At 41.9% G+C, this 26824-nt stretch overlaps 2 protein-coding genes across 3 annotated transcripts in view; one reads left to right on the plus strand and one right to left on the minus strand.

Moving 5' to 3' along the window:
* Positions 1-18822, plus strand: part of FBXL5 (F-box and leucine rich repeat protein 5) — a 46181-nt gene extending 27359 nt beyond the window's left edge. Inside the window, exons 6-11 of the mRNA XM_081332398.1 lie at positions 1466-1591; positions 2936-3084; positions 3283-3365; positions 8175-8906; positions 11532-11680; positions 18594-18822. Coding sequence (XP_081188524.1) covers positions 1466-1591; positions 2936-3084; positions 3283-3365; positions 8175-8906; positions 11532-11680; positions 18594-18670 — 1316 coding nt within the window. The 3' untranslated portion in view covers positions 18671-18822. The remainder of the gene's footprint in view (positions 1-1465; positions 1592-2935; positions 3085-3282; positions 3366-8174; positions 8907-11531; positions 11681-18593) is intronic.
* Positions 18823-21355: 2533 nt separating this feature from the next.
* CC2D2A (coiled-coil and C2 domain containing 2A) overlaps positions 21356-26824 on the minus strand; it is a 258232-nt gene continuing 252763 nt past the window's right edge. For both annotated transcript variants that reach the window (XM_081332397.1, XM_081332396.1), the window contains one exon: positions 21356-21590. In XM_081332397.1, the coding sequence (XP_081188523.1) occupies positions 21402-21590 (189 nt within the window). In that variant the 3' untranslated portion in view covers positions 21356-21401. The remainder of the gene's footprint in view (positions 21591-26824) is intronic.

The following is a 26824-nucleotide window of genomic DNA, read 5'->3' on the forward strand; positions in this document are numbered from 1 at the left end:
CTAATATTTGCCTCCAACCAAGTTTGCGGGACTATAGCCTTATCCAAAATTTCATTAAATAGATCTTTCATATGTTTTCCCAGTGCTTCCACTAATACCTTATACAATTCTGCAGGAATTCCGTCAGTGCCTGGGGTTTTTTGACATTTCTGTTGTCTTACTGCTTTTTCAATTTCTGCTATTGTTATGTCCTGATCTACAAATCTTAAGTGATTTAAATAGGTGCCATTGATTTTTATTCCATCTTTTGCCCAATCTAGTTTGCAAAATACTTCTTCAAAGGAAATTGAATGGCGTGTTAAATGTGGTTGCCAGGCTTTCAGCAAATTAAGCATAATTTTCAAGAACAACCTCCCCCTATGCCTGAAGAGAAAAGTTTTTTATTAGTTTGTGCTACCTGCTCTAACATATGCCGGTGAAACATGGACACTAACCACACAATTGATAGAAAAGTTATGAGTGGCACAAAAAAACCAGGGAAAGACACATACTCGGCAGTACAAGACGAGATAGACCTGCACATGGATTAGAGTACAAAGGAAAGTATACAATATCATCAAGAGAGTAAAAGAATTGAAATGGAAATGGGCTGGTCACATAGAAGAAGAACTGATGGCAGGTGGACCAAGGCAGTCATAGAATGGATCCCACTTGATAAAAAGCATCCACAAAAGAAACCTAAAACAAGATGGATCGGCGACATCAGCAAGTATTGTGGGCCCAATTAGCAAAAGAAAGCTCAGGACCATATTGGTTGGAAACATGAAGAGGCCTTCATCCTGCAGTGGATAGACAGTGGCTAAAATGATGATGATGAGTTGATCTAAATAGGATTTCATGGTGTGAAAATTACTGTAATTAGTAATTGTCAAACTTGGATTTGCTAAGCTCTCTAGACTTGGACCTATACAGATCACTGTATTATCTTCAGTTATACATGTAGAAAACTATAAACCAGTATGAGTTGAATGACCTTAAAGACAAAACCCCTGCTTTTGAAAATACAGCATTTATAAATGTAGGAGTTTTAAAACCCAGTTTATTCCCTTTTTAATTTTATGAAAATGATATCAATCTTTATTGAACTAAGTAGATATTTGCTACTTTATTGAGATTTTTTACCCCCCCTTTTGTTTTCATCTCTAATAACAAACCTGAAAAATATTAACATTTTCTGATAGACAGTAAGCCCTTTATCTGTTTCTAGCAACTTAAGGGTTGAGTATGCACTGTGTCTGGGAATTGTTTGTGGATGATTCAGCCACTAAAGGATTTATAGACTGGAAAGATATTGCGATACTCCAATTTTGCATGTACTACTTTAAAAACCTGTACTGATAAGAAAGCAGTATACAGTTTTTTAGCCTTTCTCCTATGACCCTTTTACATATCCATGATCTGCTCTTGGTTGTAGACAAAATGACAAGGCTTCTTTAATGAATTAAATTTCTGATTGACTGATCAGGAAATTGGTCCCATGGCCCACCAGGTGATCTTGATACGGAGCCAGATGAAGAATGGGTGAAAACCAGGAAAGATGAAACTCGGGCTTTTCACGAATGGGATGAAGATGCTGATATAGATGAATCTGGTAAGCTTCTGCCTTCTTCAATTTTGTCTGTCCCAAAGATTTGAACATTGAGCATTGCACTTTAACCTCATAGTATACTTCCACAAAAATGACCAGTGGTGAGAATTCCAGCTGGAATATTGATCTTATGTATGGTGTCTGTTTTGGAATGGCTACATGGTCTGCCAAGTTTCCTTACCTGGCCCATTTCAAAAAACTGATGCCAGCAACAGTATGTTGAGGTTGACATTAAGTAAGATTTATCTTGGCAAACCATACTTTAGATCAGCTATTCCTAGCCTGCTTTTTCCTGTATTAAATCAACAGTTCCCAGAATTTGCACACTCACACCAGTTTGAAATTCTGGGAATTTTAGCCTCAATATACAGTATCTGGAAGGATTAGGGAAGGTTAGATTAAAATGATGCTAATGATCTATAATGACCATATGGAAGTTTCCCCCTCCTTTCTGCAAATAAAAACAAAAGTTTTGCAAATGTTTGCTTAACTGCAGTTTGATACCATGGTCAGGTTCGCACTTTAAGGCTTAGTATAATGTGAATTGTTTGATTTTGGCTGTGTGTTATGTGTTAGCCAGTTTGGTACAATGACTAAGACTGCGGGCCCCAACCTTTCTGGTTTGGTAGCCTGGCCGGCGGGGAGGGGGGAAAGTGGCAGGTGTGCCTGTGCGCAGCTCCATTGCACAAAGGGTGCGTGCATGTGCCCACTGCTCACACAAATGGAGCTTTGCATGTGAGTGTAGGCACCCGCCACTTATACAAATGGAGCTGCGCATACCACCCACCACTTGTGCAGCCCGGTTCTGAATTAGCCATGCCTCAGTAGTGGGCTGTGGCCCAGGTGTTGGGAACCTCTAGCCTAAGGTGCTGGCCTAGAAACCAGGAGATAATGAGTTCTAGTCCTCCTGTAGGCATGAAAGCCAGCTGAATGATTTTGGACCAATTACTCTTTCTTAGCCCAACCTACCTTACAGGGCTGTTGTTAGGAAAATAGGCAGAACTATTAGGTAGGTTCATCACCTTGAGTATGTATAATATATGTATATAAGCTGTTTGTTTTTTTTCAGGCAGGAAAGTCATGTCCCATTGAAACTGTCTCTGCATACAATTAGTAGTACATGTATCACTGATTGAAACATGCTAGCTTAGTACAATACGAATACTGAACTTGGACTAATACTAACATTTAGGTATGACTTGGTTAGTTCAAACAAAACACAGCAAATTGATCCAGGTGACAGAATAAACTGCAATTAAGTATAAACGTCAGGTTTTTTTCTCAATACAGTAGTTTAGACCATTCACTTTTACTTTAAAATGTTTCTTCTTATTTTATTTTAAATAGAAGAAAATGGAGAAGAATCTTTGGCTATCAGCATTGTTCAGAAAGAGAAAAACTTACTTCAAGGCATAATCCATAACATTCTGCCACGTGTAGGCTCGTCAGTGAAAACGTTTGTACTGGCATACAGTTCAGCCATATCTAATAAAATGGTACAGTATATACCACAAGCGATTCTCTAGAGTGTAAAAGTATCCTGAATGTGTTTTAAAAATGTGTGCCACCTGTTATTTATAGTTGGCATTTAAGATGAACTAATAATATACAAAGGAAATACAAGTCAAAAAAATGTTTTGCTATTTTCTGCATTCCTTTTATAATTCAGGCTTCTTAAACTGTTTTTAATGTAGGTCAGACACATCTTGGAACTTTGTCCTAACATGGAATACCTTGATCTCACTCAGACTGATATTTCTGATTCTGCATTTGAAAGGTTGGTAGCTTTTATTTTAAGTAGTGATCTGTATATGTGAGAGATTGGTTACTTTGTTACATGTTATCATTCCCAGAACTTACAGATAGTCCTTGCTTAACGACCATTAGATTATTTGAAGTTAGATGGTGTTGAATGAACAGTGGTTGCAACCAATCCATGAAGCTACAGTACAACTGTTTCAGCGCCCTCACAACCATGTGATCAAAACTTGGGTGCTTGGCAACTGGCCTGCATTTAGGACTGCAGTGTTTGCTTCAACTTCCCTCATTAGCCTTTCTCCTCCCTCCTCCTCTACCTTGCCCAGCTGACATTTACCAACTTCCTCCTGCTACTGGCCTGGATACAGGCCTTGGACCAGGGTGCATCCCATGGAGGCATTAAGTGAGCAGGATAGAGTGGTGGAGACTTGTCTTCCAAAAGAAGCTTCCAAGGAAGTAACAGGATAGAATTGGGAGTTCACACAGGGCAAGAGAAACATGAGGTTCCCCCCTAACAAAAGGAGAGTTTTGGGAAACATGTTGGCAGTAGGGTAAATGGCCTCTGCAAAGCTTAGTACAGCTGCTTCCAAAGCCTTCCCCAGTTGTATGTGCAAAGATGAATCTTCACTTTAATGGCAGCTCCAATGAAGTGTTTTTGTGTGCATATCATTGGAGGTAATTTGAAGAGTAAGTACACTGGGCATTCTGGAAGATGTGGCTGCAGAAATGCCGGAAGCCTTGCTGATGCTAATATTTTGCAGAGCTCTCTTTCAGAGGCTTAACAGAGTCCTGCTTTATAACACGTTTTCCCAGCAAGTTAGTCAAACAATTATTGCTGATTTAGAAAGATTCTCATTTAGAAAATAACAATCATGGTAGGATTCCTATTTGATATTGGTTTGATTTGATTTGATTTTATTAAATTTATATGCCGCCCTTCTCCCTGAGGACTCAGGGCGGCTCACAACCATAAAAATTAAAAAACATAAAGTAAAAAAATTAAAAAAGAATTAAACAATAGATGCAATAAATACAAGACAATTTAACCCAGTAAAAAGCCTAATTAAAAACCGTAGTCACTCCAGGCCCGCTTGTTGGAACAACCAGGTCTTCAGGTCACGGCGGAAGGACCGAAGGTCAGGGGCCGTCCGCAGCTCCGGGGGTAATTCATTCCAGAGGGTCGGCGTGCCCACAGAGAAGGCTCTCCCCCTGGGGGTCGCCAGCTGGCATTGCCTGGCCGACGGCACCCTGAGGAGGCCAACTCTGTGGGAGCGAACCAGGCGATGGGAGGTTGACAATGGCAGCAGGTGGTCTCGCAAGTACCCCAGGCCTAAGCCATGTAGGGCTTTAAAGGTTATTAACAGCACCTTGAATCGCACTCGGAGGGTAACCGGAAGCCAATGCAGCTCGCGCAGGAGTAGTGTAACATGGGAGTACCGAGATACTCCCATAAGCACCCACGCGGCCACATTTTGCACCAGTTGAAGCCTCCGGGTGCTCTTCAAGGGCAGCCCCATGTAAAGAGCATTGCAGTAATCCAGGCGAGAAGTGACGAGGGTGTGGGTAACCGTTCATAGGGCATCTCAGTCCAAAAAGGGGCGCAACTGGCGCACTAGGCGAACCTGTGCGAAGGCCCCTCTGGTCACGGCCATTAGATGATCTTCCAAATTAAGCCGTGAATCCAGGAGGACACCCATGTTGCGAGCCCTTTCTGAGGGGGGCAATACCTCACCCCCATCAAAAGAGATGGAACTTGTTGGACAATACGAGATGCCGGTATCCACAGCCACTCGGTCTTGGAGGGGTTAAGCCTGAGCCTGTTCCTTCCCATCCAGACCCGCACTGCCTCCAGGCACCGGGACATCACGTCAAGGGCATCACTGGGTTGGCTCGGGGTGGAGATGAACAACTGGGTATCATCCGCATATTGGTGATACCTCACCCCAAAGCCACAGATGATCTCACCCAGCGGCTTCATATAGATGTTAAACAGGAGGGGGGAGAGAACAGACCCCTGAGGCACCCCATAAGTGAGGGGCCTCGGGGTACATCTCTGTCCCCCTGCTGATACAAACTGTGAGCAGCCCGAGAGGTAGGAGAACCACCGTAAAACAGTGCCTCCCACTCCCAACCCCTCGAGCCGTCGCAGCAAGATACCATGGTCGATGGTATCAAAAGCCGCTGAGGACCAGGACAGAGGAACAGCCCCTGTCCCGGGCCCGCCAGAGATCATCCACCAGTGCGACCAATGCTGTTTCCATGCTGTAGCCAGGTGTGAAACCAGACTGGTACGGGTCCAGATAGTCCGCTTCATCCAGGAATTGCAGGAGCTGACGCACCACCACATTCTCGACAACCTTCGCTACAAAGCGAAGGTTGGAGACAGGACGGTAGTTATTCAACGAGGCTGGGTCCAGAGCAGGCTTCTTGAGGAGGGGCCTCACCACCGCCTCTTTTAAGGCGGAGGGGAAGACACCCTCCATCAAAGAAGCATTGACAGCTGCCTGGAGCCAGCCCCCTGTCACCTCCCAGGCTGCCAAAACCAACCAGGAGGGACATGGGTCCAGTAAACAAGTTGTAGCGCTCAGTTTATGCATGATCCTGTCCACATCATCCAGAGTCACAGGGTCAAACTCACCCCAAATGGTATGATCAAGACCTGCCCTCTCCACTCGGCTGGATTCCGCCCAGTCGAAGTTCAAGCCAGTCCGGATCTGAGCGATTTTGTCCTGCAGATACTGTACAAATTCCTCAGCCCTACCCTGCAAGGGGTCATCCCTTGGTCCCTGGTTAAACAGTGAGCGGGTCACTCTAAACAGGGCGGCTGGGCGGTTATCTGCGGACGCAATGAGAGCAGAAAAGTAAACACGCTTTGCCGCTTCCATCGCCACTAGGTAAGACTTAAGATAGGTTCTTAGCTATGTTCGATCAGATTCGGATCCGCTGGACCTCCAACAGCTCTCTAGGCATCTTTTCCGGCACTTCATCTCCCAGAGCTCCTCGGTAAACCAGGGGCCACCCAGGGTCTGCGCAGGGTCAGAGGCCGCAAAGGCACAACTCGATCCAAGGCCCCAGCAGCCGCCCTCTCCCAGGCTTCTACTAGGGCCTTGGCAGAGTCGTGGGCAAGGGAAGCAGGAAATGTCCCAAGCTCCGTCTGGAACCTTTCAGGGTCCATCAGGCACCTGGGGCAGAACCACCTGGTCGGTTCCGCCTCCCAGCGGCGGGGGGGTGGCGGAAAGTCTAGCCGGAGAAGAAAATGATTGGACCATGACGGGTTGGATGGTTAAATCCCCCCTACCCAGATCATTAATCCACTGTCCAGAGATAAAAACCAGGTCGAGTGTGTGCCCTCCATTATGGGTTGGGTCCTGAATTATTTGAGTCAGGTCCATGGCCATCACGGAAGCCATGAACTCCCGGGCCAACTCAGACGCCTCACCCACGGAAGGCAGATTGAAATCCCCCAGAACTATAAGCCAGGGGAACTCAATTGTCAACCTGGACAAGACGTCGAGAAGCTTGGGCAGGACCAATGACACGCAGCTGGGAGACAGGTATGTAATCAATAGGCCCAACTGAACTCCAGGACCCCACTTCAAGAGGAGAGACTCACACCCGCCTATCTGAGGGACAGTGGCCACTTGCGGACAAAGACTCCCCCTAATAATAACTGCCATCCCCCCCACCTCTGCCCTGGGCCCGCGGCTGGTGAAGCACCCGGAAACCTGGTGGGCATAATTCCGAGAGAGGAACAAGAGACCTTGGCCCAACCAGGTCTCCGTGATGCAAGCCAGGTCCGCGTTCTCCTCCTCAATAAGATCCTGTATGAAGGGAGCCTTGTTCACCACGGACCTGGCGTTGATATAGACCAACCTGAGCCCAGGTTCCTGGAATCCTATGCCCCCGGGGGAGCGAGAAGAGCAATGAGGGCGGGAACAGGCCACCGTTTGAAGGCAGTGGTGGCCTGTTCCCCGATTACAATAAAGCCCTCTGCTCCCACACTCTCTGCCCCTCCCAGTCACTGTCGGGATAGAAAAACCCTCCTCACTCGGAGCTGTGTTCGTTCCCAAACCCCTACTCCCCCGCCACCATCCGATGGACTGCTGTCCGGGTCGAACTGCCCCAAGTTCATTCCGGATCCCTTGGGCCTCCCCCCTTAAAATGTTATTTAAAAATCTTAGTAAAAATCCCCTCAGGTTCCTCTTTGCAGCATGCCATCTCTCGGGGTCCCACAACCCGTCATCAAGGAAGATCTTCTGTAAAACTGATGGACACTCCTGCGAGAGGGGGGAATCTCGCAGCGAGTAAAGTTCTGCTGCAGTGTACGCTGGCATACAAAAGGGAAACGGTAACATCAGACAATGAAGGGTGCCAGCAGATGGAATCAATAAGAAGTTCAGTCAGCCTGTGGGAGGTCCCAAAGCCACAATCGTGGTAACGATAGTATGGTTGATGGCGGCAACAGCAGAAGCCATAATAAAGGTGGTGATGACAACTCCAAGAAAGGGGGCAGCCCGATGACAATAACAGCAGCCCATCGCAGCGGACCCAAAACAATGGGTTCAGCCACGACGGCAAGAACAGCTACAGCCTCCGTGGCTGTATGTTTTTTTCCCTAGTATACATATCTACATTTTCACTTAAGGGTGAAAATGTTCATTCTAAGGGATAAACATTTTCATTGCATATCGTATTGTTACTAGTTTTTAAATATTTGTTTTGGGGATGGGTTGTTAATGTAGGATTAGCCGTCAGTATCCACCATATAAACTGTCCAAATAAATACATAAATATTACAATGTTAATTCCACACAATTATTTGTTTCAGTTGGTCTTGGATTGGTTGCTGCAAGAGTCTCCAGCATCTTGATCTCTCTGGTTGTGAAAGAATAACAGATATGGCTGTAAGAAAGATTTCTAAAGCTCTAGGGATTTTGTCTTCCCACGAAGTACGATCTCAGAAAAGTTTTCGAAACAGGAGAGGAAAAACTGTGTGGAAAAACAAAGAGATTGTCTTGGAGTCCAGCAAAAAGGATTATGGCCTGCATTATATAACAAATGAAAATGTGATTAAGGAAGAAGGAAACGAAAGCCATTGGAATGTACCAGTCAGATCAGAGGCTTTCAACTCTGCCTATATCTGGATGTTAGATGCCAAAGATTTGGCCGATATTGAAGATGCTGCAGAGTGGAAGCACAGAAATCTGGAAGGAGATTGTCTGATAGAATCAACTTCCCCTTTCCTTTGTTCTGCATCCTGCTGCAATAAAGACATTTTTGGATTAAGAACTAGCTTTTGTTGGCAGGAGCAGCAGCATTGTCCTTCTGCAGCCCTGACCTACTGTGGCCACTCTTTTTGTTGTGCTGGGTCAGCATTAAAAACTTTCCAGGCACTCCCGCCATCCCCTGGGCTGCCTAACCACGCATCATGGACTAATAGGCAGATAGAGGGGAAAGACTTGACACACCTCAGGAGTGTAAAATCGGACCAAAAGAAAGCCCGAGTTCTTCAGTTCCTCAGTTTGTCAGGGTGTTATCAGATAACAGATAATGGTCTCAGGTAAGTAATATGTTGCAAGTCAGTATAGTTCTTTTGAAAAAGCCAGAGCACAATTTTTTTTAATTCCATTTATATCCCGCCCTTCTCCGAAGACTCAGGGCGGCTTACAAGCTTAGCAGTAGCGTTCATTCTATGTATATGCCTGCTTATTAGGGCTTTCGCCCCCCCCCCCCAAGCGGCATTATTACAAAGTCAGCTTAATTGCCCCCAACAATCTGGGTCCTCATTTTACCTACCTCGGAAGGATGGAAGGCTGAGTCAACCTTGAGCCTGGTGGGATGCGAACCTGCACTAATTGCAGGCAGCTGGTGTTACTTAAGGAGGCATTAGCCCACTGCTCCACCAAGGCTCTCAAATGCATGTCACTGGACCTTTCTTCAGTATTTCTTTTTCTCACACAACTGAACTGATTAATAGCAATATCAGTTTTTTTCTCTCATCGAGAGAATTCAGAATAGGTAATCCATATCTGATCCTCAAAGGCTTTTTTATAGTACCTCAATGAGAGGGTGGTTAGAAAAGGAGACCCAAACAAGGACATGCATTCAATTTCGCAGCTACTGTGGTTGTTGGCCAAGCAGGGACAAAAATAGCCAGAGAAATAATTGTAGCCTATAAAATGGGCCCTTTGTCAGTCAATAGGAGTGCTTATTTACTACCAGCCTATCAGGTACTTAAGAGCTGTGGGTTAGGGTGGAACAAGGAAACAATTATCGGCTTTAATAGCTGTCAACACCCCAATTAACAACTAAAAGTTACACACAATCAGGAATTATATAAATACAACGCATAGAGCAGCCCAGTGCACACATTCTGGAGAGAGAGGTTTCCTGATGATGGGCTCCAGCATGAGCCTGAAAGCTTGGAAAAATAAACCTTCGCTCATTGTGACTGATAGATTTGATCCTGCAACGGGACATACATATTTACCTTGATTCACAATAATAGTTGTGATTTTTCTCCAAATATGAGTTGACAGGAAAAGGTTTAACTACATTTTCTGCCTAGAAGGTAGGGCTGAAAACTTCCTATCCTTTTAGGAAACTTCTCCCCTTTAGCTATCTATCTTCTAGGAAGATATTCTAGCTTTTTTCTTGTCTGCATCTTAAAGACCAAGAACTCATACCCCAGGTTCATTTGAGCCAAAACCAGGAGCCATAGGAACTTGTATATTCAACAGAGAAGATGAACAGTGCTGGCAGTGAACTCAGCTTTCCATTGGACTAGGCATTGCAACAACTCCTGCAGCTTCTGTTTAGATAGATTAGACATTGGGCATAACACTTAGAAGAACTCTTCTGACATCCTGAGCAAACTCACTGGGTAGTTCTGATAGAATCATCACAGAATCTGGAAAAGTGAACCTACAACAAAAGCATATGAGTCCCCATAAATAAAATGGCTCCTTGTGTTGGATCCTCTTTGGTGACTGATAATAATATTATAGAGTAACTTTCAGATCAGAAAAATGGAGGGAAAGATTTTCTCCTGCTGAAAGGGATAAATTCTTACTTTGCTATTGAATTTGCTTTTTTGTTTCTTGTGTGCTTTTGATGGGAGCAGGATTTCTGTTATTAGGCAGTTGTAAGCACCAGAACGCGGTGGCTCAGTGGGTTGGGACGCTGAGCTTATCGATCAGAAGGTTGGCAGTTTGGCAGGTCGAATCCCGAGTGCTGCGTAACAGAGTGAGCACCTGTTACTCGTCCCAGCTTCTGCCAACCTAGCAGTTCGAAAGCACGTAAAAATGCAAGTAGAAAAATAGGGACCACTATGGTGGGAAGGTAACAGCGTTCCGTGTGCCTTTGGTGTCTAGTCATGCCAGCCACATGACCACGGAGACGTCCTCGGACAAGCGCTGGCTCTTCGGCTTTGAAATGGAGATGAGCACCGGCCCCTAGAGTTGGAAACGACTAGCACGCATGTGCAGGGGAACCTTTACCTTTACCTTTAAGCACCAGAAGGGAGAGGGGTTGGAAAAGGAAGGCTCTTAATCCAATTAGAAGAAGTGGGATTAATTCTTTGCTGTTAAGGACATCTTTTGGTAGAGATGTTTTACCATACTATTGTAATAAAGATAAAAGATGGCAAGTTCTGCAAATCAGATGGAATATAGATGTTTCCAAAGCAGTTTCTAAATTGTTGAGCTGAGAATGATTAGAACAATTTCTTTTAGGATTTGAAAGCCTTTATTAGCTATTATTTTGTGAAATAATAGTAAACTATACATAGATCTCAAATATTGGACTGTTCTTGATAGGTTTTGAGGCCAATCATGTATGCGGGTTTCAATCTTTAAAATGGAACTACTGCTTGGAACTCTTTTGTTCCTGCTCCCACCCACCCTCACTCCAAAATCTGTTACCCCTTTCCACTTTTACCTCCTGCAGCCCATTAGCTTTAGGAGATGATTTGTGACCTCCCAGGAACTGTTGCCATTTATGGGTATGGTAGGATGGTTTGGCAACACAATTGCATATTCCTTCCAGCATTCCTCAGTTGAATTTCTGACAGCCAGAGCATGTTGGGAAAGACTGCTTTTAGTGGTCAATAGTTTGCATATTTTGGATGGATGGATGGGGAAAGTTTTTGAAATGATTTTAATTGAGTTTTGTTTTCTACTCCTAGGATGTTGGCTCTAGGAGGTGGGCTACCTTATCTAGAACACCTCAACCTCTCTGGTTGTCTGACAGTTACCAGTGCAGGTCTGCAAGATTTGGTCTCCGTGTGCCCTTCTCTAAATCATGAACACTTTTACTACTGTGACAACATAAACGGTAATGTCTTTTGAATAAAATATTTGTTCAGACTTCAAAATCATTTCCTTTATATAAGTGGAAGACCTCCAGTATACAGTACAAACATTTGATAAATTGATTGTCTTGCCAAAGATAAATATTTAAAATGTATTCTAAATTAATGCTGTTTTCTTAAGGAAGCATAGTTGTAAGGAGTATTAAAGAATTTAGTTTCAGTCAAATGACTGAACATCATTTTATAAAAAAGAAAACTCTAGTTTTGTGTTTGCTTTTATTCTGGCATATGTGCTTGTAAAAAGATTAGAAGTAACATGTAATCCTGTTTTGAAGTTTTTATGACAAAGTTATAACTGGTAGCCAGCACAGGTTTGTTAAAAGATCATGCCAAACCAAACTTATTTCATTCTTGGATAAAGTGACCAAATTAGTAGACCAGCAAAACGCTGTGGACATAGTATACTTAAATTTCAGTAAGGCATTTGACAAAGTAGACCACAACCTACTGTTTGGTAAGCTAGAAAAAGGTGGAATAGACAACATCACCACCAGATGGATCTGTAGCTACAGTAGCTGACAAATTGTACTCAAAGAGTAATCCTCAATGGTACTACAGCCACATGGAGAGAAGTAAGCAGTGGGGTACCACAAGGCTCTGTCTTAGGCCCAGTACTCTTCAATATCTTCATTAATGACTTAGATGAGGGAATAGAAGGGGAGCTCATCAGATTTGCAGATAACACTAAACTGGCATGAATAGCCAGAAGACAAGCTCAGGATCCAAAAAGATCTTAACAAACTTGAACAATGGGTCCTATCCAACAAAATGAGTTTTAATGTGGAGAAAAGCAAAGTTTTACATTTAGGCAGGAAAAATCAAAGTACAGATTAGGTAAGACCTGGCTCAAAACAGTAACTGTGAGGGACCTTGGAGTCCTAGTGGACGATCACTTGACTGTTGTGTAGCAGCAGCCAAAAAAGATCACGAGAAGTATTAGTACCACTTTATAAAACCCTAGTAAGACCACACCTGGAATAGTGGAACCAATTTTGGTCACCATACTACAAAAAGATGTTTGTTTTATGTTTTATTTGATTTCTATACCGTTGAGATGTTGAGACCTTGGAAAAAGTTCAGAGTAGAGCAAGTAAGATGATCAAAAGCCTGGAGACTAAAACATATGAAGAATTGCTGCAGGACCTGGGTTTGACTAGCCTAAAGAAAAGAAGAAATAGGGGTGACATGATAACAGTATTCCAGTATTTGAGGGGCTGCCACAAAAAAGAGCGTTCAAATTATTCTTCAAAGCACCAGAAGGCAGGACAAGAAACAATGGTTGAAAACCAATCAAAGAGAGAACCAACCTGGAATTAAGGAGAAAGTTCCGAACAGTGAAGACAATCAGTGGAACAGCTTGCCTTCAGAAATCGTGGGCGCTCCATCACTGAAGGTTTTTAAGAAAAACTGGACAGTCACTTGTCCAAGTTGGTATAGGTTCCCCTCTTTGAGTGGGGAGCTGGACTAGAAGACCTCCAAGGTCCCTTCCAGATTCTATTCTATTCTATTCTATTCTATTCTATTCTATTCTATTCTATTCTATTCTATTCTATTCTATTCTATTCTATTCTATTCTATTCTATTCTATTCTATTCTATTCTATTATTCTATTCTATTCTATTCTATTCTATTCTATTCTATTCACTTGAAGTCTCTATATTTTAATTTTGATTGCTTTCAAAGATTAATTAATTTAGCACCAGGTATCTTAATGATAATATTCTAACTATCAATTTTGTTTTCAGTGCAAAGTATATTTAAAAATGACATTCTTGCTCAGAGTTGAAATCATCTTAAGCCTGAATCAGTATCTGAACTTACAGACCAAAAGCCATGTCGGGAATGGTCTTGGCAGAAATGCTCCTGTATGATGGTTGTGTTGGTATCTTAAGCAAGTTTCTAACTTACTAATTCTTACACCTCATGAAAGTGAAATTCACAAATGAGAAATGTTGCCCTCCAAGAGTGTTTCAGAATAGATTTGCCAAATGCTATAATGCATCTCAATGGTTGTACTTACATCTGTTTCAAGAATGACATCTCGTGCTGCTTTCATTTTCTCTTTCCATAGTGAGGAATTCCATAATATGCAGCATTTTATAAAGTATAGAAATTTGAATCTACTGTTAACTGCTTACAACAAGAAACTGATGAAATGAGGACTTAAATGTTCTGAGGACTTAAATGTTCTGTCCAGTCAGAATTCCTAGGCTGCACAAATACTAATGCTTTATGAGGAATATGCAAGATCATACTGGAGTATAAAACTGCTGCTGACTTTCTGGGTTGCAACTGAGAAAGTAATGTTTGATTATATCCCTTTGGTTTTACAATTGGAAGTGAAAGAGGACCAACTTCCTTTTTTAAAAATTTGTTGTGAGGAAATTTCATCCCTTAGCCTTGCATTTTGAGATAAAAATTCTAAAAAACACTTCCCAACATTTATGAAAGCTTCTGAGAGAGAAGAGAGTGGGAGTCTAGTCTTAAAAGACTTGTACAAAAAGGAATGATAAACCTTGAGAACTAGATGCTTGCAATGATTCAGTTGAAATTTAAGAAGAGAAGCAAATCATAAGCTGGTTTTCCACCCGTCCTTTGTTGCAGGGTGGAAAGCATTCCCAAAATATTTGAGTCAAATGCCAATTCCCTTAATAATATCTGGATTTTTAAACTAATTAAAATTCCATAATAGTGTTGTTGTTGTTGTTGTTAGCTGCGAAGTCGTGTCCGACCCATCGCGACCCTATGGACAACATTCCTCCAGGCCTTCCTGTCCTCTACCATCTTCTGGAGTCCATTTAAGCTCACGCCTACTGCTTCAGTAACTCCATCCAGCCACCTCATTCTCTGTCGTCCCCTTCTTCTATTGCCCTCGATCTTTCCCAGCATTAGGCTCTTCTCCAGCGAGTCCTTCCTTCTCATTAGGTGGCCAAAGTACTTGAGTTTTAGCTTCAGGATCTGGCCTTCTAAAGAGCAGTCAGAATTGATCTCCTCTAGGACTGACCGGTTTGATCGCCTTGCGGTCCAAGGGACTCGCAGGAGTCTTCTCCAGCACCACAGTTCAAAGGCCTCAATTCTTTGGCGCTCAGCCTTTCTTATGGTCCAACTTTCACTGCCATACATTGCAACTGGGAAGACCATAGCCTTGACTATACGCACTTTTGTTGACAGGGTGATGTCTCTGCTTTTTAGTGTGCTGTCTAGATTTGCCATGGCTTTCCTCCCCAGGAGCAAGCGTCTTTTAATTTCTTGGCTACAGTCCCCATCTGCAGTGATCTTGGAGCCCAGGAAAATAAAATCTGTCACTACCTCCATTTCTTCCCCATCTATTTGCCAGGAATTGAGAGGGCCAGATGCCATGATCTTGGTTTTCTTAATGTTAAGTTTCAACCCAAGTTTTGTACTCTCCTTCTTCACCTGCAACAAGAGGCTCTTTAGTTCTTCTTCACTTTCTGCCATTAGAGTGGTATCATCTGCGTATCTTAGGTTGTTGATATTTCTTCCGGCAATCTTAATTCCAACTTTTGATTCATCTAGCCCTGCCTTTCTCATGATGTGCTCTGCATATAAGTTAAATAAGCAGGGCGACAGTATACAGCCTTGCCGGACTCCTTTCCCAATTTTGAACCAATCAGTGGTTCCGTGTCCAGTTCTCACTGTTGCTTCTTGACCCGCATATAGGTTTCTCAAGAGACAAATAAGATGGTCTGGTACTCCCATCTCTTTAAGAACTTGCCACAGTTTGTTATGATCCACACAGTCAAATGCTTTAGCATAGTCAATGAAGCAGAAGTAGATGTTTTTCTGGAACTCCCTAGCTTTCTCCATGATCCAGCGTATGTTGGCAATTTGATCTCTAGTTCCTCTGCCTCTTCGAAATCCTGCCTGCACTTCTGGTAGTTCTCGATCCACATACTGCTGAAGTCTAGCTTGTAGGATTTTAAGCATGACTTTACTAGCATGAGAAATGAGTGCAATGGTGCGATAGTTTGAACATTCTTTGGCACTGCCTTTCTTTGGAATTGGAATGTAAACTGATCTTTTCCAATCCTGTGGCCATTGTTGAGTTTTCCAAATTTGCTGGCAAATTGAGTGTAGCACTTTTACTGCATTGTCTTTTAAGATTTTGAATAGCTCAGCTGGAATACTGTCACTTCCACTAGCTTTGTTGTTGCTCAGCTTTTCTAAGGCCCACTTCACTTCACATTCTAGGATGTCTGGCTCGAGGTCAGTGACCACCTCATTGTGATTATCAGGGACGTTAAGCTCATTCTTGTATAGTTCTTCTGTGTAATTTTGCCACCTCTTCTTAATCTCTTCTGCCTCGGTTAGGTCCCTGCCATTTTGGTCCTTTATCATGCCCATTTTTGCATTAAACGTTCCCTTCATTTCTCCAATTTTCTTGAAAAGATCTCTGGTCCTCCCTATTCTATTGTTTTCTTCTATTTCTTTGCACTGTTCATTTAAGAAGGCATTCTTATCTCTTCTAGCTATTCTCTGGAATTCTGCATTCAATTGGGTGTATCTTTCTTTTTCTCCCTTGCCTTTCGCTTCCCTCCTTTCCTCAGCTATTTGCAAAGCTTCCTCAGACAGCCATTTTGCTTTCTTGCATTTCTTTTTCTTTGGGATGGTTTTGGTTGCTACCTGTTGTACAATGTCGCGAACCTCTGTCCATAGTTCTTCAGGCACTCTGTCTATCAGATCTAATTCCTTAAATCTATTTGTCACCTCTACTGTATATTCAACAGGGATATGATTTAATTCATACCTGAGTGGCCTAGTGCTTTTCCCTACTTTCTTCAGTTTAAGCCTAAACTTTCCAAGGAGAAGCTCATGGTCTGAGCCACAGTCAGCTCCTGGTCTTGTTTTTACTGACTGTATAGAGCTTCTCCATCTTTGGCTGCAGAGCATATAGTCAATCTGATTTCTGTGTTGACCATCTGGTGATGTCCATGTGTAGAGCCGTCTCTTGGGTTGTTGGAAAAGAGTGTTTGCTATGACCATCGTATTCTCTTGACAGAATTCTATCAGCCTGTGCCCTGCTTCATTTTGCACTCCAAGGCCAAACTTGCCTGTTATTCCAGTTATCTTTTGGCTTCCTACTTTAGCATTCCAATCCCCCATGATGATAAGAACATCATTTTTTGGTGTTAGTTCTATAAGGTGCTGTAGTGCTTCATAGAACTGGTCAATTTCATCCTCTTCAGCACTGGTGGTTGGGGCATAGACCTGGACTACTGTGATATTGAATGGTTTGCCTTGGATTCGAACTGAGATCATTCTGTCATTTTGAGGATTGTATCCCAGTATTGCTTTTCCTACTCTTTTATTGACTATGAAGGCTACTCCATTTCTTCTGAAGGATTCTTGCCCACAGTAGTATACCTGATGGTCATCTGAATTAAATTCACCCATTCCTGTCCATTTTAGTTCGCTGATACCTAAGATGTCAATGTTCAGTCTTGTCATCTCTTGTTTGACCACGTCCAGTTTTCCTTGATTCATGGATCTTACATTCCAGGTTCCTATGGAGAAAAAATCTTTACAGCATCGGACTTTCCTTTCACCACCAGACACATCCACAGCTGAGCGTCCTTTCGGCTTTGGCCCAGTCGCTTCATTCTTTCTGGCGCTACTAGTACTAGCCCTCTGCTCTTCCCCAGTAGCATATTGGACGCCTTCCGACCTGAGGGGCTCATCTTCCAGCGTCATATCGTTTTGCCTTTTGGTACTGTCCATAGGGTTTTCATGGCAAAGATACTGGAGTGGGTTGCCATTTCCTTCTCCAGTGGATCACGTTTTGTCAGAACTCTCTGCTATGACCTGTCCGTCTTGGGTGGCCCTGCACGGCATAGCTCATAGCTTCATTGAATTACGCAAGCCCCTTCGCCACGACAAGGCAGTAATCCATGAAGGGGAATAGTGTTGTTAGGATTGGTTTATTACTTCAGCTTTTCTAATATTTGAAGGAATTTTAAATTTTATATGATGCTGTTTTTATTCTAACATCCTAGCACAGCTACTCTTTTAATGTTTGTGTTGGCAGCAACTGACATTGAATGAATGTTAGTTAAGGAAACTTGATTCCACTGTATTATTCCAACTTTATATAATGAAGCTTGTGTACCCTTTTCCTCCCAGCCTACCTCCATCCTACTTGCTTTCTGCTAAGTTTGGTTGAACTGGTTTGAGGGGAAGAAGCAAACATTGAAAAAAGAATGACCATTACTAAACATGGGTTTTCTTGTAAAAAAAAAAAGACAAAATATATATGGAAAATCAGTAGCAAGATTTTAAATCTTACTAAATTCTTCAATATGACACTGATGATAGTTTCAAGTACTCAGAAAGGATACGTTAGTATGACCACTTCAGATTGGAGCTACATTGTGACACAGATGAAATATCTATATATTGCTAGGATTAACATGGATGTTTGTTCTTGTTCATTAAGAGAAATTTGACTGAAATTCAGTGGCACAGCTGTGGTTTTTATAATATGTCAGGTAATACAGGTATTGGATTGCATGCTTTTATAAAGAAAAAATCCTAGCAAATGGAGGTAAGTAGCTTTTGATGGCATATTAATGTGCAGTCCAGTTTTCTTAACAAAGTTTCATCAATAAGTGATGATTCATAATGTCCCTTTAATTTTTGTGGAGTAATGTACTAAGATTGGATGAATTTGTGTACTCCAGTATTGCCTGTAATCTGAGATTCCCCATTCATCAATAGCCCTCTTCAACTCCAAGTGATTTTGCTAGTGTAGCTTGAAACCCTTAGTGAAAATTACAAACATATTTCTGCTAGAAGTTTGTACTTAGACTGCACCCAGTCCCCTTTTCTTCCATTCACATTTGTTCTGTCTTTGCACAGGTCCTCACGCTGAAACTGCCAGCGGATGCCAGAACTTGCAGTGTGGTTTCCGAGCCTGCTGCCGCTCTGGTGAATGATCCAACTCCTTACCTTTTTTGTCTACTTCGTTTAGCTCTGCAGGCTTCCTCTCATGCACTTTACTTACAGTTTGCATCTTGTTCTTGACTGTTTCCTTTTGGAGTGTGATTTGTGGATTCTTTTGCTCCGTAATTCAGAAAATTGTAAGCAACCTGTGTAGGGTTTTATCAGTTTTCACAGTGTTCCATACTGATTTGGAAGGTGAGAAGTGATTTTTTTTTGTGCTTTGAAATTATTAAATCATTTGGACACTTTCATCCTAATATTTGGCACTTAAATTTGGGTTTTTTTCCCCTCTCTTTGTGCTAAGTCCATAACAAAACTTACTTATATACAAATCTTTCAGTAAATGTGAAACATATTTGAATAACAATATATATTGTTAAGTAGTTATTTTTCCCATAACCTTTTGATCCCAGAGTTGTTCTTAATGAATTAGAGAGATTCCTTCTGTCTTTTAGTACTGATTTCACATTTTAGGCTTGAGGAACAGTAAATGAAACATTCCCATCAGCATCAGAGTTTGTTAGTCTGATAAAGTTATATTAACAGCAGGCCAGTGACAGTTATTGCCACATCATCTTGTGAGCTTCTCAAAGTATTTGCTTAACTGTAGTTGCATTGCAACCATGATCCCCTGCATCTTTTATGTAGACATACTAAAGATGTTGAATTTTGAAAGGGATTTTCCCAGAAGCAATTTCTATGTGATAAGAGCAACTGTAATAAACAAACTGCAGTTTTAAGAAGCTTTCTTGTATCAATTTGCATGCTGGGAAGATACAAAAAGGTGGGAGATAATTTGTTACTAGTGCTGGGTGGCATGTGCTTACAAGTAGACCTCACTGACTCCCTTGTGCAGCAAAGTGCTACGACCATGGTATACATTTATCACCCTTGCAGTGTCCCTCAGTCATGATTACCATTACAGTTATATTCATTGTCCTGTGCCTGATCCCTCTCCCTCTGCAGAATGGAAGATTGAAGAGGAAGGGATTACAAGAGTACGCAGGCACATAAGGAATGCACCAGTTGTTTGCTTCTAGCCCCAACCATGCTACACAAACAGCTGGTAGCACTGCACTCCTTTTGATGAATATTCTCCATTGTCTACTTACATAGTCACAATCTTGTGATTACTTAATCAATGCTTCATTTAGCAATCAGGTTGCTGGTCCCTATTGTTACTAAACAAAGACTACCTGTATTGAAAAATACAGTGCTTGGTTTCGTGTCACATGCTAAGAGTTGTGACTTTCCTTAAAAACAAAAGGAATTTGGCCACCAAAAATGAGGTGGCAGAAGGATTTGAAAGAATTTTTCTGAAAGTACTTTTGTCATATTTTTGTGTCACAACTGGAGGAAAATAAATGTACTGTATGCTAATGTTTATTTTGTAAATAAGTTACCTTGATTTATATTGTATCTTAAAAACAGCACTTAACAGAAACTTTAAAAACAACTCACAAGAAATATATACATACTTTGCATCAACAAGTAAAAAGACAGTGCTGACAGCATTTCTATTCCAAAGCTGTTCCGTTTCCAGATCCATTCAATTCAATGGCTGGCCTGGTAAAAGTCCTCCACATGATTCTCCTCCACTAAATGCGAATGGGGACTTTTTGCACAGATGCCCAGAATTTGAGAGTTTACTTGCCTACATTAGGGCACAATGGTATATCTAAGAAACTTATCAGGATTCATATCCAAGAATCAAAAAAACCTGGCAGCAATGGTTTAATTTCTTGCTGCCCTAGGATGGAAAGTTTCACACAATTATAAAACAATTTGCATTAGGAAAAATAAAGGATAAACATGGGTATGCTGCCTTGAACCACTGGATTAATTGTGGATCTGAATCGACTACGGTATGCCTATTTCCCTTGGTAACTCTTCCCTGCCCATTTTTATGGAGAGTAATCTCCAGGCTTCCGAGTTACCATTTCTGCTACACTCTGACCAAAATTTTCACATCAACTGAAAGGGGTCTTACCTAATTAACTCTGATTGGGGATGGGGTGTTTTATACTTCAATAATGCCAGCGAAAATAAAATGGAAAAAAAATCCCAGCATTAAAACTGGACTGATGTTTTACCAATTCTCATTCTATCTGCAATTTAAGAAATCTTATGGTCTCCTGAGGTTGTGGTTGCTGCATCATTGAGGGTTCTGAAGAAGAGATTGGACAGTTATTTGTCCAGAATGGTATAGGGTCTCCTGGCTGAGCAGGGGTTGGACTCAAAGATCTTCAAGGTTCTTTCCAATTCTACTATTCTGTATTCTGCAATAATCTGCTTCACATTTACCAAACTAAATTATTCAGAATTCTGCACTGCTTTTTCTTTATAAGTTCCAGGTGACCACACTCTCTGGGTGTTGTGTTTAATGAGTCATCTATGATTTGAAGGAAAAAGTACTGAAATCTTCTGGGACAAGGAGGGTGTTCCTGCTTTCATGTGGCAGTAAATACAGAAGGGCATGGTTGACTAAGCACCCGCAAGATCAATGGCTTTCAATACCTGATTGTTCATTCTTGCCAGTCTCCTTGGTAGTGTTATAGCAGCCCTTGGTCTTTGGCACCAAAACTCCTGGGACGCCACCACAAACATGTTTCTGTAAACAAAACTTAATTGTACTGTGGTCTCAGGCAGGAAATTCCTTGACCGGCAGCCAGCAACTATTGGAATCTGTGGAAACGATGGAAGTCAATATTTTTCTGTAGACTCCTAACGATTACAAACTAATGAAGCCACATAAATCCACACCGAAAGAATGTGTTTGGGGTAAGCATGAACATACACGGCTAGCGCAAACTCTGTGTTTGGAATTTCCGTTTTATGAACTCCAGTACTATATGCAGCCTCAACTATAGATGCAACATCTGAAAATGGCAAGTGGATGGGAAATCCGGAGACCTGCAAGAAGGGAAAGAATGAGAAGGATTATCTAATGACACCACATTCTATCATACCTGCTTCTAATAGCATTGGATAGGACCTGCAAAGAGTAGATGTTTTAGCTTACTAACTAAATAGAATTCCTTTTCTGTTGTTTCCAGTAGAAAAAACAAAGTTTTTTAAAAAAACAGGCTTTGAATCAATTTTGCAGGCTTAGAAGTCAGGGAAAAACTGCAGAACACAGCTTTTGAGTTATTTTAAATCATTTGCCAACTGTGGTCATAGAAGTAAAAAGGTGCTTTTGCATATTTATTTATTTATTTTATTTTAATTCCATTTATATCCCGCCCTTCTTCGAAGACTCAGGGCGGCTTACAAGCTTAGCAGTAGCCTTCATTCTATGTATATGCCTGCTTATTAGGGCTTTCACACACACCCCAAGCGGCATTATTACAAAGTCAGCTTAATTGCCCCCAACAATCTGGGTCCTCATTTTACCTACCTCGGAAGGATGGAAGGCTGAGTCAACCTTGAGCCTGGTGAGACGCGAACCTTAAGATTGTGTGCAACAGCATTTGTTTTTCTGTATGTTTTTTCACCAGTTTCTTCTGCACTGAATTTGGTCTTGTTCTGTTCAGTTTTCAGAGATCCTGTGGAACCAATTTTTATCTTCCTTTACAAAATAATGTAAGTAAAATTCAATAAAATGGTTTTTGGGAAACAACAAACAGCAAGGTAGGCTTTTGCCCTCAGGATCCCACTTGTAACAATCTTGTTGTTGTTAGCTGCGAAGTCGTGTCCGACCCATCGCAACCCTATGGACAACGTTCCTCCAGGCCTTCCTGTCCTCTACCATCTTATGGAGTCCATTTAAGCTCACGCCTACTGTTTCAGTGACTCCATCCAGCCACCTCATTCTCTGTCGTCCCCTTCTTCTCTTGCCCTCAATCTTTCCCAGTATTAGGCTCTTCTCCAGTGAGTCCTTCCTTCTCATTAGGTGGCCAAAGTATTTGAGTTTTAGCTTCAGGATCTGGCCTTCTAAAGAGCAGTCAGGGTTGATCTCCTCTAGAACTGACCGGTTCCAAGGGACTCGCAGGAGTCTTCTCCAGCACCATAGTTCAAAGGCCTCAATTTTTTGGCACTCAGCCTTTCTTATGGTCCAACTTTCACTGCCATACATTGCAGCTGGGAAGACCATAGCCTTGACTATACACACTTTTGTTGACAGGGTGATGTCTCTGCTTTGTAGTGTGCTGTCTAGATTTGCCATGGTTTTCCTCCCGAGGAGCAAGCGTCTTTTAATTTCTTAGCTACAGTCCCCATCTGCAGTGATCTTGGAGCCCAGGAAAATAAAATCTGTCACTACCTCCATTTCTTCCCCATCTATTTGCCAGGAATTGAGAGGGCCGGATGCCATGATCTTGGTTTTTTAATGTTAAGTTTCAACCCAAGTTTTGCACTCTCCTTCTTCACCCGCAACAAGAGGCTCTTTAGTTCTTCATTTTCTGCCATTAGAGTGGTATCATCTGAATATCTTAAGTTGTTGATATTTCTTCTGGCAATCTTAATTCCAACTTTTGATTCATCTAGCCCTGCCTTTCTCATTATGTGCTCTGCATATAAGTTAAATAGGCAGGGCGACAGTATACAGTCTTGCCGGACTCCTTTCCCAATTTTGAACCAATCAGTGGTTCCATGTCCAGTTCTCACTGTAGCTTCTTGGCCCACATATAGGTTTCTCAAGAGACAAATAAGATGGTCTGGTACACCCATCTCTTTAAGAACTTGCCACAGTTTCTTATGATCAACACAATCAAAGGCTTTAGCATAGTGAATGAAGTAGATGTTTTTCTGGAACACTCTAGCTTTGTCCATGATCCAGCATATGTTGGCAATTTGATCTCTAGTTCCTCTGCCTCTTCAAAATCCTGACTACTTCTGGTAGTTCTCGATCCACATACTGCTGGAGTCTAGCTTGTAGGATTTTAAGCATAACTTTACTAGCATGAGAAATGAGTGCAATGGTGCGATAGTTTGAACATTCTTTCGCACTGCCTTTCTTTGGAGTTGGAATGTAAACTGATCTTTTCCAATCCTGTGGCCACTGTTGAGTTTTCCAAATTTGCTGGCAAATTGAGTGTAGCACTTTTACTGCATTGTCTTTTAAGATTTTGAATAGCTCAGCTGGAATACTGTCACCTCCACTAGCTTTGTTGTTGCTGAGCTTTTCTAAGGCCCACTTCACTTCACATTGTAGGATGTCTGGCTCGAGGTCAGTGACCACCTCATTGTGATTATCAGGGACGTTAAGATTATTCTTGTATAGTTCTGTGTAATTTTGCTACCTCTTCTTAATCTCTTCTGCCTCTGTTAGGTCCCTGCCATTTTGGTCCTTTATCATGCCCATTTTTGCATGAAACGTTCCCTTCATCTCTCCAATTTTCTTGAAAAGATCTCTAGTCCTCCCTATTCTATTGTTTTCTTCTGTTTCTTTGCACTGTTCATTTAAGAAGGCATTCTTTTCTAGCTATTCTCTGGAATTCTGCATTCAGTTGGGTGTATCTTTTTCTCCCTTGCCTTTCGCTTCCCTCCTTTCCTCAGCTATTTGTAAAGCTTCCTCAGACAGCCAATTTGCTTTCTTGCATTTCTTTTTCTTTGGGATGGTTTTGGTTGCTACCTGTTGTACAATGTTGTGAACCTCTGTCCATAGTTCTTCAGGCACTCTGTCTATCAGATCTAATTCCTTAAATTTGTCACCTCTACTGTATATTTGTCAGGGATATGATTTAGTTCATACCTGAGTGGCCTAGTGCTTTTCCCTACAGCTTAAGCCTAAACTTTGCAATGAGAAGCTCATGGTCTGAGCCACAGTCAGCTCCTGGTCTTGTTTTTACTGACTGTATAGAGCTTCTTCATCTTTGGCTGCAGAGCATATAGTCAATCTGATTTCTGTGTTGACCGTCTGGTGATGTCCATGTGTAGAGCCGTCTCTTGGGTTGTTGGAAAAGAGTGTTTGCTATGACCATCGTATTCTCTTGACAAAGTTCTATCAGCCTGTGCCCTGCTTCATTTTGTACTCCAAGGCCAAACTTGCCTGTTATTCCAGTTATCTTTTGGCTTCCTACTTTAGCATTCCAATCCCCCATGATGATAAGGACATCATTTTTTGGTGTTAGTTCTATAAGGTGCTGTAGGGCTTCATAGAACTGGTCAATTTCATCCTCTTCAGCACCGGTGGTTGGGGCACAGACTTGGACTACTGTGATATTGGATGGTTTGCCTTGGATTCGAACTGAGATCATTCTGTCATTTTGAGGATTGTAACCCAGCATTGCTTTTCCTACTCTTTTATTGACTATTTTATTTATTTTATTTATTTATTTTAATTCCATTTATATCCCGCCCTTCTCCGAAGACTCAGGGCAGCTTACAAGCTTAGCAGACTATGAAGGCTACTCCATTTCTTCTGAGGGATTCTTGCCCGCAGTAGTATACCTGATGGTCATCTGAATTAAATTCACCCATTCCTGTCCATTTTAGTTCGCTGATACCTAAGATGTCGATGTTCAGTCTTGTCATCTCTTGTTTACCCACGTCCAGGTTTCCTTGATTCATGGATCTTACATTCCAGGTTCCTATGGAGAAAAAATCTTTACAGCATCGGACTTTCCTTTCACCACCAGACACATCTGTGGATGTGAAAGCTGCTGAGCGTCCTTTTGGCTTTGTCCCAGTCGCTTCATTCTTTCTGGCGCTACTAGTACTAGCCCTCTGCTCTTCCCCAGTAGCAGATGCCTTCCGACCTGAGGGGCTCATCTTCCAGCATCATATCGTTTTGCCTTTTGGTACTGTCCATAGGGTTTTCATGGCAAAGATACTGGAGTGGGTTGCCATTTCCTTCTCCAGTGGCTCACGTTTTGTCAGAACTCTGCTATGACCTTTCTGTCTTGGGTGGCCCTGCACGGCATAGCTCATAGCTTCATTGAATTACGCAAGCCCGCTCACCATGACAAGGCAGTAATCCATGAAGGGGTGTAACAATCTATTAAACATCAAATTCTATATGAGCAGAAGCTCATAAATTAGACTTTCTACAGTTGATTTTGATGCTGTTAACATGGCACTGCATTATATTTTACAACATCTTGAATCCCCAAGGACTTATGCAAGGGTCCTTTTTATAGACTTGCCATTCAATACATTCATTCCAGAAAGTCTTCATTATAAACTGACTTAGCTAGCTCTGCCTGTCCACACTTGTAAGTGGATAATAACTTTTTTGACAGATGGAAAACAGCAGGTAATCTAGGTAAAATCCCATTGAATTCCCATTATATTAGCTTAGGTGATCCCCAGGGATATGTTTCTTTCTCCATTACTTTTTTCTCTACATGAATGAATGCATCTTTAAGAATCCCTCTGTTAAAGTACTGAACTTTGCAGATGATACAACAGTCAATGGTCTCATTTGAGACGGTGATGAGTCTGCATATGTAGACAGGAGGTTGAATATCTGGCCATGTGGTACAGCCAGAATAATCTGGAGCTAAACACACTAAACTATAGAGAACTGGATTTTAGGAGGAACCCTATTCTGTCATCTTTTTCTATAGTAGACAATACAGTATCAACAGTGGAGACCTTCAAATTTCTTGGTTCTATAATCCAGGATTTGAAATGAACACTCATCAGAACCTCATTAAAAAGGTACAACAAAGAACATTCTTCCTGCATCAGAAAGTTCAGACTACCCCAAGAGTTGTTGAGACCATTCTATAGAGGTATTATTGAGTGTGTCATTTGTACTTCTATAACTGGTGTGGTACAACAACCAAACAGGGCAGATACAGACTTCAACGGATAATTAGGACTGCAGAAAAAAGCAATTGCAACCAACCTGTCATCCACAGAGGACCTGTATACTGCAAGGATCAGAAAGAGGGGTGAGAAAATATCTACAGACCTCTCACATCCTGGACATAAACGCTTTCAACTACTCCCAGGATGCCACTATAGGGCACTGTGTGCCAAAACACATTTTTTCCCCTCATGCCATCACTGCTGAACACCTGTTTATTTACCCATGTAGTATGGCAATATTATTATCCTTCACATCTTGTCTACTATCTTCTTAGTTTGATTATATTACTTTGTCATTTTTATGTACACTGAAATCTTATGCACCAGAGACAAATTCCATGTGTGTCCAATCACATTTGGCCAATAAAAATATTCTATTCTCTCCTCTCCTC

This window comes from Vipera berus, assembly GCF_964194415.1.
Source record: "Vipera berus genome assembly, chromosome: 7".
Lineage (NCBI taxonomy): Eukaryota > Metazoa > Chordata > Lepidosauria > Squamata > Viperidae > Vipera > Vipera berus.